The sequence below is a fragment of the Etheostoma cragini genome, chromosome 11, assembly GCF_013103735.1.
Source record: "Etheostoma cragini isolate CJK2018 chromosome 11, CSU_Ecrag_1.0, whole genome shotgun sequence".
Lineage (NCBI taxonomy): Eukaryota > Metazoa > Chordata > Actinopteri > Perciformes > Percidae > Etheostoma > Etheostoma cragini.
In genome coordinates this window covers 3,398,493-3,410,155 of record NC_048417.1, presented here as the reverse complement: position 1 = coordinate 3,410,155, position 11,663 = coordinate 3,398,493, and the positions used below count along the sequence as shown (strand labels likewise).

Genomic DNA, 11,663 nt, shown 5'->3' with positions numbered 1-11,663 from the left:
TAACGCGAGATATCAGCCTCTGTAACGCCACACCAGCGGGCTGTCGGGCAAATCTCGCGATATGTCTCTGCATCTCGGATTGGCTTAGAAAAAGCAGTTATTTGAAGACACATGAAAACCAATCATTACGGCAGTGGTGGAAGGAGTTTTTAAATCCATTTACTGGAAGTGAAGTAAAAGAACTAATACCCAAGTGGTGAAAGAAGTATTTAGATCATTAGTTAAAGTAATACCACACTTTAAAAAATGCTACACTGAAAGTAAAAATCCTGCATTCAGAACCTAAATTAATACTCAAGTAGGCTTATAGTAGGCCGTCAAGTACCTCAAATTTGTACACAGGACCAGTTGTATTAAGTGTGTTGGTGTTCCTTCGTCATGCTCACATAACAAGTATTGCACAAGGCTTAACAAATGTGTCAAATGTAAAAGTTTCAAAACAGGAAGTGGAATTAGTATTCTTGGTTGGAATGAGTATACATGGGGCCTGTTTTAAGAAGTGCATCTGGATAGGTTTGGGATTTACTTTGATGTCAAAGTTATCTGGATAACTTAAGCTTTTTTTTGGAACCAGGATAAACCATTAATAGACAAACATGGGAGATGGAGAGATCCTCCGGGGGGGGGGCACACAAGCTCCTCCACTCCATGAAACCCAACAATACCATTCACATAGAGGGAGAGGAGGTGTAGCTTATTTAGTCTCCCAAAGCACAAAGCTGTGGGCCAGAGAAACCTATAATCTTTCAGTGTTTTCCCTGGCTTTTTGGAAGACTTAGGTGCGAGTATTGGGAGTATTTTCTCAAGAAAATGTGATCTGAGAAAAGTCTCCTGGTTACATTCATTTGTCTTTTGGTGCGGCCCAAAAACGGCTCGGGTGCTGCACCTAAACCTTGTAATGGCATGGCGAACCCTGTCTTCTCCCTCTAATCATGTGGTTTCAATTACCCTTAACGACCGGAGGGTCGAGCATAAGCTCAACCAAAGCCGTCCCCGGTCTCTTCATCACGCAACCCCCCTCCTCTCACTTCTGCTCTGGCCTTCTGTTGTGCTTGCAGTGTGGGCTGCAAGGCCTGTTCTGGTCATTTATCCCCCCTGACTGTATGCTGTACCAGTAGAGTGGGGGTTGAGGAGACCATATGTTGCTGGCATAAGGTACACCAGAGGTAATCAGCTACTAGAAGGGAGGTCCTCTGGTGAGAGATTTCCAAAACGACCATCACTCGTAGGCTAATAGGAGAGAGGTCACTGACTTTGACCGGAGTCCATTGCCACTGTATGGTGCCTACTTTACTTGCCTCGACTCTTTTAGCCTTTTTTCGTTATCCATTACAAAACAAGTCCCTTGTACCTGCTAACAGGTACTTTTTGTAGCACTACCTCAGTCGAGGTTCCAAGTGAGCTGAGGCGATACCAAAAGGTGACGTGAAAACCTGCAGACTACTGATTGGTCGGAGAGAATCATCACTACACTAATCACTGCGTCCTCATTGCTAGCGACAGACATGTTTGAATCTCCTGATTATACTGTATGATGTGTAGGGGGTGGCGTCGGTGGTCCTGAACAAACCTGCCCTGTTTTTAATAGTATGTCCAGCATTTTACTTTGTTTTTTTTTGCCTCCAGGTTCATTAGGACCTAAATTGCCTTCAGGCTGTGGCAACACGTCGAGGATCAAAAACAACACACCTTCCACGTTCTGTGTGGGTGTCATTTTAGGTCGCGACATTTTCAAGCTATGACAACCAGCAACGGCTCGCCTCTCGCATGAGGTGGTTCTAATCTGTCTATCCCTCAATGGAAAAAGGAGGACGGGTCGCCGCGGTCGAGTCGAGCAGGAACCATTAATGGAAAAACACCATTAGTCTATCCCCTCTGCGTTCAACTTCCTGGATGCTCCGGTGCTGCAGGAAATTCTGTCGGCTGTATGCATTTTCTGTTTCCTTCGGCTTTCTTTGTTTTGTAATTTTAAATTCGGTGGATTTCTGAGGACTGTGGTTACCTGGTCCTCAGATCTCTGCAGGGTAAATCCAGACAGCTAGCTAGACTATCTGTCCAATCAGAGTTTTCTGTTGCACAACTAAAACTACTTTTGAACGTACACATTAGACCAAAACAAGCTCCTTCCCGAGGCTGTTTTGCAGCGGCTCTGTGCAACGCTCAGCACCGCCCAAGACGATTCTGATTGGTTATAAGAAATACCGTTAAACCAGAGCAAGTCTTCCTCCTATCCCAGGATGCTGTGTGGACTAGCCAGACCCTCTATCAATGCGCTTTGGAGGAGGGTCTGGCAAAGCAAGACTATTGGTCCCACTGCTTGTTTGAGGACCCCCAGGGTGTCGGAGGAGGCTGGTCAATAGAGGCGCGGATGTTCCAGAGTGATTGGTTGAGGTAAACCATTACCAAATCTCAGTAGCAGAACGACAAAGACTTTTGAAAATTAATAAATGGTAAATATAGAAGGTAGGCTCTCTAGGGTCGTTTTTTCCCTAATGATGTACACACCATAGGCATTATGTCATCTCAAATGGCTTTAATGGCAATTATTTTATGGCAAATAATGCATATAGCTGCCATAAATTGGACAAGAATCTCTCTGGGGGACCCCTGTAGGTCTGGGCTGAGCCTTGACTGTTTACAACCTCTGGCTCCCTCTGGGGGACTCACAGCAGTTCTGCAGACAGTCTCCAAACATGTCTGTAAACAAAAGCTTATTTCTCTTCACAAAACTAAATCTGCTAGTGACCATTCAAGTCAGGTTGAGAGAGAGAAAGAGATGGTTGAACTCTAACCCTACCCCTAACACCAGATACTGACAGGTATTCAGGCCCCTTCCGGACCCCCCAATACAGTAAAACTGCACATTTTAGAGTGGCCTTTTATTGTGGCGAGCCTAAGGCACACCTGTGCAATATTCCTGCTGTCCAATCAGCATCATGAAAAATGGGGGCAAAAACAAAAGTGCTTTTAGACCTAAACCTTTTAAAGTCAAGGACCCCTGAACTGACAAAAAAAACAACAAAACCCAATTTGATAAGATTTGGTACCAGGGGCCCCCATCTGAAAGGTTTTTGCTTGTACATGTTTTATCAAAGATAAGTGTATAAAACCAAACTAGTCATTCGTTTTGTCATTGTGTGCACGTGTGGCATCTCTCTCCATTTGTACATGTAGAAGGTCCTGGTTGTGCATGTGTGTGTATTTCGCAGCTGTGTGGATTGTAAAACACCAACAGAGTGTAAAACTGTAACTTCTCATGTGGGATAATTAAGTGTCTCGTTCTTCTTTTTATTCCCGATGCAACGTGACATCATGGCTTTGCGTAAATATTCACGCCGACTATCTTAAACAAAGTGGCGTGTTATCTGTGCGCATTTTAGGCTATCCTGCGTGTGTCTACGCTGTATGCAGCGGACGGAGACACACGCGCCACTTGCCGTGTTATTGCTAAAAGTGACGGTTGAGTTGCATCCGGGACACGCAAGACTCGACCCCCTGTCTCCTGGGTGAAACTCCTGTGTTTGACCCATCCACCCATCCCCCCGACCAACCATCACACGGGGATTTGGGCCATTTCATCCTACTCGCTATAGGCTTAAATTCACACGCTGTCACTAGGTAATATTTGTCAACGGAGGCCCAGCGGCGTTGATAAAGAGCGAGTGTGCGTAATGATAACAAGCCAATGATGGCAGGCGAATTGGCATTCAACACATTTCCCATCTCATGAGATTAGTCTGCTGGATGAGATCATATTGAAAATAAAAGGACCCCCCCCCCTACTTTACATTTTTTTTTTTTTTTTTTTTTTAGCTCTTTCCAGTTTGGAGATGTCACCGTGCACAAAGCCAGCTCCAGATAGAAACGGCCTTCCCAGTCTGTGTGTAAATGTAGTTCACAGATCTGCACACAGTTCCCACCTCAACTCCATCTGACTGGAAAGTCGGAACTTCTGGCTACGCCACGTAAACGTGAGCTCGTGACAGCTTTGTAGAGGGACCAGCGCCACCGCGTGGAATGTTGTAGTTCTGTATGCACATTTCTTCATTCACAAGCAGACATTTTCTAACTCATGTATACGTTTTCTCATATAATTTAAATCTCTACTGAAGTCACTTTAAACGTTAGATGACCAAAAAGTATTAAAATTGTGGATACTGTAGTTTTTTTCCCCACTAAAACCTCTAAGTACATTTCTCTTTTTGTATTTTTTGCTTTGTCTGTGATGTAATGTTTTCTTTTCTTGTTGCATTGCTGTTTGTAGTTCTATTACATATACACACACACGTTTATGCACTTATTGTTCACGTGCTAGTATTAGTTACCTGATTCTTTGTATCTTTGTATACTGCACTTTGTCGATTAAAATAAAATGATTTGAACAAAGTGCCACCAGGTGGCTGCTCAGAAACCCTCCGAATGAGACTTCTGCTTCACTTCAAACCGGACCAAATAAACTTTATTAAAGCGAAAACATTAAAACATACAGATTATAAAATAAGAGAAAGACGGCATAATCCTCCACCTCAGCAGACACACTCTCGGACTCTCATTCACTCACACGCACTCTCTTACACACACGCACTCTCTTACACAGACGCACACACACACACACACACACACACACACACACACACACACACACACACACACACTAGTGACTCAGTTGATCCATCTGTCCGTGAAGGCTTCAGGTATCCCATGAGTCATTGTGTCACCAGCCAAACATGTACTCCATCGCTTTGGAAACCAGACTGTCGTCCTTCTTGGGTGTCTGTCTGTCTGCTAACACCTAAGGACAGAAACACACAGATTTATTTCTTCAAGTCAAACCAAATGTACAGTTAGGATTGTCACATGGCAGAACCTGAGGTCAGAGGTCACCTGGTAGTCGCTGGCGGAGCTCCTGTAGGCGGCGCTGAGCGGCCTGATGGCGGAGCGAGGCGTGGAGGGGAAGGCGGGGGAGGAGAAAGAGGTTGAGAATGGAGGCGAGACAGCCGCGCCGCTGTCCATCACGCTCTGAGAAAGAGAAAGAAAAAAGCTTTAAGCTGGGCTCAGAGTCGACTGATGTGACGGACCAATCGGAGGGCAGAGAGGCGGCGGGTGACAGCCGGTACCGACCTTGTCTATGCAGGGCTTGACTCCCACCATGATGGCTTCGCCGAACACCTTTCCATCTTTAGACAGAGCTTTCCTGGCCTGAAGCCTGGACTGATACTGAAGGTGCATCCAGTTGCCGGGAGACGCCATCTGTCCATAAATCATAAATACATCCGTCAGTTCTCCACATGGGCTTAACCGTCATGTTGTCCTCGGGTCAAATTAACCCGTTGTCCTACATCAATGTTCTTTATAATTACCCAAAATAACATGATTGATTCCACCCAACGCTCTTTTCCAAGTACACATCTCTACTTTCATTAATTTTGGGGCGTCTTATTCAATTTTATAGCATTGTAAAACAAATGGAAGTGTTTTTGAAATAGTATTGAGTAAAAGTTGACATATTCCAGTCTGTGATTATCATCAACATCCATTCCTTTAATTTTAGTCTAAATAATTCCTAATTTCTGCTCAAACTCAAACTCAAACATTAGGTATAATCTCCTATAAATGAGTTTTATTGACCATAAATTCCAAAAATAACTGTACAACTAAAGTTAATAAGTTAGTGTTACGTCAAAAAAAGTGACAAACATTGGAAAAAAGGGACAAAAACGTAAGAAAAAGTTAAAAACATCGATAAAAAGCGTCAACAAAGTTTTTTTTTTTTTTTTTTTTTTGACGGAAGACAACACAAGGATTAAAAAACAATCAGAAGACTGTCCCTTCACCGCCGATATGGCAACATTCTGGGGTATATTGCAATTTATCCCCTTTTTTCCCAACTTCTAATTTTTACCCATTTTAAATGATGTTCCCAAAAGGAAACTTTGTCAACATCTGTTTTATCTAAAATAAACATGTCATTGTTTGTTCATATCACATCAATTTTATTGATTCAAAATGGGATTGTCAAGCTTACAAACTGACCAACACATATATAATAAAAGATCCATACTTCTGTGTATTGATGCACTATTGCAACAGAAAATATCGCAATACTAGGCTGTATCGATTTTTTCCACCACCCCTAATGGGTACTAGGGCTGCACAATTAATCGCAATTTTATCAAAATCGCAATACGGAATACGCGCAATATTTGTCAAAGTCAAACTATGTGTCAAACCAATCAGAATGAAGTATTGGTGGCACTGCAGATACGTCTCATCCTACAAATCCTCTCCTACAGACTAAAGAAAACATCCGTTTGTTACAGATCCACGCAAAAATCACACTACAATCATTTGTAATTTTAACATTGTTCAATGAATATAACAATTCAAAAAGGATGATTTCCCCCAAATATCTTGAATCATATCTCAATCGGAATGTCACGTGGAGATGTTTTCCGGTGCGGCCCTACTGTTCAAAACATTGACTTTGATACCGGTTCCTAAACGAGACTCTTCTCGATTCCAACTTGTGTGACTGATGTATGTGTGCTGCTGTAACACCGTCATTTTCCATTTTTTGGGATCAATAAATATCTATCTATCTAACTTTCTAAATAAAAAGAAATTACAACATTACGACTCAAATATTTTTATTTATATGTCAGCTCCTACTAAGTGAGCCCGTCTCTGTGTAACGTAGAGTTGTTAGTGCGTGATTACTAGGTTTTGCTAGAAGCATGCTGATTGGCTAGTTTTACTCCTTAGGTATTGTATAATAAGGCATTTTTCAATACTACTGTGTGTGTGCGAATCTCACCGTGTGTTTGAGGATGTTTCCGTACTGAGCGAACTGCAGCAGGATGTATGAAGCCGCGGCTGGAGGAAAACTAACACACACACACACACACACACACACACACACACACACACACACACACACACACACAACAGAGCTGTTAATGTAGGAAGGTTGTTGGGGTCAAAGGTCAGCACCAGCCAGTCAAACAGTTACATCACGGGTCAACAGTTGTCAAATGTTACTGACGACACGCACGCGCGCACACACACACACACACACACACCAGAGCTGTTAATGTAGGAAGGCTGTTGGGGTCAAAGGTCAGCACCAGCCAGTCAAACAGTTACATCACGGGTCAACAGTTGTCAAATGTTACTGACGACACACACACACACACACACACACACACACACACACACACACACACACACACACACACACACACACACACACACACACACACACACACACACACACACACACACACACACACACACACACACACACACACACACACACACACACACACACACACACACACACACACACACACACACACACACACACACACAGTATATTAGGCAATACAACAGTGTTAGTAGTATATTTATCAGTATAAATACCCAAACACAGTGACCCAGGTCTGGTCCAGCTGGTCGTCAGATGACAGAGACTCTCCCTGACTGTAGAAGGGATCCACCTGAGCTGGAGATAGACACGACTGCTGCGCACCTGGACACAGACACAGGTAGACAGGAAGAGGGTGAGAGAGAGAGAGAGAGAGATAAACAGAGAGAGAAACAGGTGAGTGCCGGCAGCTGGTGGAGTATGCAGAGCTAAGATTTCAGTATGGGTCTCTCTCTCTCTCTCTCTCTCTCTCTCTCTCTCTGTTAATACAGGAGACAGACGCACAATAAGGCAGCAGGGCGCACCTATCAGATATGCTGAATTAAAGAATCACCTGTATGTTGAAACACACCTACACTTAAAGCCACAGTGCGTAGTTTCAGAGATAGTTGTGTGGAGCTGATAGTCTTAATTAAAAAGTACATTACACAGCTGCATATTTAACTACAGACATACATTTGACACAACAACTACTGACATGGCAGCAGAACAGGTCCAGTAGTAGTGATAGGATCAGTGCGTACCTGGAGTTGAGGCCCCTCGTGCAGTGAGAGGAGACTGCATAACTGGAAAAGACTGAAGAGAAACACAGAGAAATATTAAAACAATGTCCTTGCCTTGCTCTGTTTTCCCTAGGTTTGTGAAAGACTTATGTGCGTGTGTTGGGATTTACGGAAATATCAAGAAAATGTTACGTTTATTTTCTTTTTGTAGATAAAGAAATTTCACATTAATTTGGACCATTAATGTTACCGTATCTGTGTCTAGACCGTAGGAAAATTAGGGCTGCACGATTATGGCCAAGATGATAATCACAAGTATTTTCATCAATATTGAGATCAATCAATCAACTTTATTTCTAAAGCACATTTAAAAACAACCAGGTTGACCAAAGTTCTGGATGTAGACATGAAACAATAATTAGACAAATAGAACATACGGTTCTCATGCATTATTCTCTCAGGGAATAAAAATGTGTTTTTAGTAGCTAAGGGCCAGTCTGACATGAAGAGGCAACTCATTCCACAGTCTCGGGGCTGTGGATGAGAAAGCCTGATCCCCTCTGCTCTTGAGCCGTGTTTTAGGGACTACAAGAAGACTGGTTTGCAGAACTTAATGACCTTGAAGGAGTATGTGGCTTCAACAGATCAGAGATCACGATTATTATCACGATTATTTGTTGATTTTAACCAAAACAAATGTTATTGTCTATTTATAAATGCTTTTACATCCATATTGGGCCACATTGGGTCCTCTTTTGCTGAAGTTGTGTGTCGTACACACACACAGCTGCAATACATGTAAAAGAAAATTACCAGAAAGAAATAGCCTTAAATATATTTATATATATAAAAATAAAAATCTCTGAGAAAGCTCCTTCACTTGTTTTCAACAATAAATAATTAAAAGAGCTACAGACAGAGGGAGTTTGTATGCTACTCTCAGAGTGACTCAGAGTGAACTAACCAAAACTCACACCAAAGTCCCAATATAACACCAACTAACTGACGGAGTTCGTGTTCAGCTTTTGTCAAAAGGAGTCTGGCGGCTTTGAGGAGAGCAGAGATAACGGTGCTGCACTGACTGTTTTCCAAACAACGCATGCCTGCGTACTAACCTGTCTGTGTGTGTTGAGGGGCGTCGTCACAGTAACCAGGTCATCATGGATACTGCGAACCGGAGGGGCTCCGCTCTTATCTTTGGGGGTGGGGACAACGGGCTGTGGAGCAGAGCCTCCTCCTCCTCCTCCTCCTCCTCCTGAAGGAGAATACACTTGTAAATTGACAGAAAAACCACAACAACCGTCTGTGGTGCGGAGGGGGCGTCTTCCTGCTGACCTCGGGGCGTACCTGTGCTCTCGATGACGGGCGTGGACAGGCTGAAGGGGCGTGGCTGCGGGCTGGCTGGAGCTGGCAGGTCACCCATCAGGAAGCCAGGGAGAAACTGAGCTCCAGGGGTCGGCTTTGGGGAGGTAGGAGAGCCCAGGGTCATCGGTTCCGTCCCCACTGAGAGACCGGGACAGGGAGACGGGTTAAACTAGTTAGGGGGTCCTCTGGGCCGGTTCAGACTAGCCTGTGATTCGCCACTAGGGTTGGGCTCGAGAACTGATCGCTACATGGAATTGTTTTAAAAATTACAATTCCAGTTTCTTTTTTGGAATCGTTTAGAGGATTTTGGTTTAAAATCTGATCCTCGCTTCCCGATTGCGCATGTTTTGGTTTCCATAGCGACAGGCGCTTGTTGTGTTGCATCCATGGAGCACAACCATCACCCGCCTTTAGCATCCCGTTAATTAGCCTGTGTCTATGTTATCTCTATACCTACCTCTCCGTCTCTGCTGATCGGGAATGAGATTAACTGAGATTTGTCTTGCACAGCTACCAGAAGACTTACAGCTTTCAGACAGGTTGCTCACGTCACATCTACGTCTTCAAGCTCAGTTGGAGGCTGCGCAGTAGCGCTCCGTCCAGAGAAACGGGATCTATTGGTCCCTTTCTTTAACTGGCTATGGTTTGGGGCTTGTTGTCAAAGGCCTGGTTGCTTATTTGTCTCGCGAGATCTGTCAACACTGTCCTCAGTAGGTGGAAATCCAGGGTTACAGGCGCAACATACAGTACCGTTATATCACAGATAGTTGGGATATTTGTAATATAGCGGACAGTTTTACACACTTTCTCAACAGGTGGTTTCGTGTGCACGCTTTGAGAAATTAAACACGTTGAGGAGAAGGCATTTTACCGGAAAGCTTAATCTCGGTTAACGCGGTTATAACCCGCTGACTGTCATCTAATTAAGTTCCATAACACCACAAAAATGAACATAAACGAGCTAACAGGTTCTCAGCAGCAGACCACAACAGATACAGCCCTGATAAAACACTGTATTTACCTTGTAGCTCCATCTCTGTGCTTCCTCACTTTCTGGCCGCGACTTTCAAAAAGTAGGAAGTGACGCCGCGACGCTAGCTAGCTAAGCTAACTGATGTGTCACTACATAGACAACTATATCTCGCTGCTATTAGAAAGTCTAATTAAGTAAAAGCTGGTTGCTGACTTTAAGCATCTAATTAGTTCAAGGTAAGTGGTTGTTTTAACTCGCTGCAGTCTGTTTTTGGAGCTCAGTGCCGCTGTCGCTGGAGCAAACTGACTGGAAACTGAAAAAAAACTAACGTTAGCACCGCAGCTAACCGGGTGAACTTCCGGCGCGATAAGATAGCGTCAGCCTGATGACGCGTTGTGGAATGGTGAGATGAAGAGCCATAGACAGTTAAAGAAATGGACCAACAGATCCCGTTGTTCTCATAGACAGTTAAAGAAAAGAGCTTTACAGTTTTCAAGTGTATTAAACACATACAACTACACAGAGTATGTGTGATGAAAGGCTTTGTCCACTGTCTTCATGGCTGTGCAATGTGTAAATAATAAGGAAATAAATTAAAGAAGAAGAAGCAGAAGAAATGTATAAAGTGCATGAGGTGTTTCCAACATGCTCCTCATTCAGTGGCCTGACAGCTGGGGGATAAAAACCTTTCTGAATTCTCTTTGTGTTGGCCTTCAGGCAGCAATATCGTTTCCCAGAGGCAGTAATGGCGTGTGACTGGGACCTCTGGTGGTTTTCTTTACTCTGGACTTTATTCTCCTGATGTATAATGTATACTGTTTGTATATTTCCTCTTGGTTGGGTGTTGCACTCCTTGTGGTATGTTTAGGTGATCTCACTACTCTGTTTAGGGCTTTACGGTCTTGCTGAGTGCTGCTTCCATACCAAGCTGATCTTCCCAGGAGAGCTCGACCAGTAAAGGATTTTTAAGGCCAATACCAATACAAATATTTGGTTATTTAAAAATCTGACATGCCAATATATTAATATATTGATCTTTATACATACAGTAAAAAAAAACGAACGAAAAGAAACGCTTTATAAGACATGAACAGATTTCCCAAACATTAGTTATTTGTAGTTATTTATGAGTTCTCACTAAAATATTATGATAATAATTTGTTTTATTGTCACAACAGAACATCAAAATATATTAAAGTTCTGATAAAAAAAGTGTAAAAATACAAACTTAAGAAATGAAACTTTAAGTCCTTTGAACAAAAACACAATAATAAAACAAAAACTGTGCAATCAGAGTGGTCAACAGGGACGTTGTAGAGCTTCCTCTGGTGGACAGACTATGCAACATCATCACTAACAGGGACGTTGTAGAGCGTCCTCTGGTGGACAGACTATGCAA

The 11,663-nt window shown here is 43.1% G+C and overlaps 1 protein-coding gene across 5 annotated transcripts; it reads right to left on the bottom strand.

Annotated features, from left to right (window-relative positions):
- Positions 1 to 4,441: 4,441 nt before the first annotated feature.
- On the bottom strand, positions 4,442 to 10,620 carry nup35 (nucleoporin 35). Of its 5 annotated transcripts, none has more exons than XM_034885899.1 (9): positions 10,313 to 10,620; positions 9,262 to 9,429; positions 9,042 to 9,175; positions 7,948 to 7,999; positions 7,420 to 7,528; positions 6,815 to 6,884; positions 5,122 to 5,250; positions 4,885 to 5,019; positions 4,442 to 4,792 (listed from the first exon to the last, which is right to left on the bottom strand). In XM_034885899.1, exons 1-9 carry the CDS (start codon positions 10,323 to 10,325, stop codon positions 4,715 to 4,717), a joined length of 888 nt encoding a protein of 295 aa, XP_034741790.1. In that variant the 5' UTR covers positions 10,326 to 10,620; the 3' UTR covers positions 4,442 to 4,714. The 5 variants fall into 5 exon arrangements, with proteins under 5 accessions (XP_034741790.1, XP_034741791.1, XP_034741793.1 ...); XM_034885900.1 differs by having other exon boundaries at positions 9,042 to 9,169; XM_034885902.1 differs by having other exon boundaries at positions 9,042 to 9,181; positions 9,274 to 9,429.
- Positions 10,621 to 11,663: the final 1,043 nt, after the last annotated feature.

Excerpts from the sequence above, each read along its gene's own strand:
- nup35 (XM_034885899.1), bottom strand. Across the intron at positions 7,529-7,947 it reads ACGAGGGGCCTCAACTCCAG|GTGCGCAGCAGTCGTGTCTA; the intron begins GTACGCACTGAT and ends GTCTGTGTCCAG. Across the intron at positions 4,793-4,884 it reads GCTCCGCCAGCGACTACCAG|GTGTTAGCAGACAGACAGAC; the intron begins GTGACCTCTGAC and ends TTCTGTCCTTAG.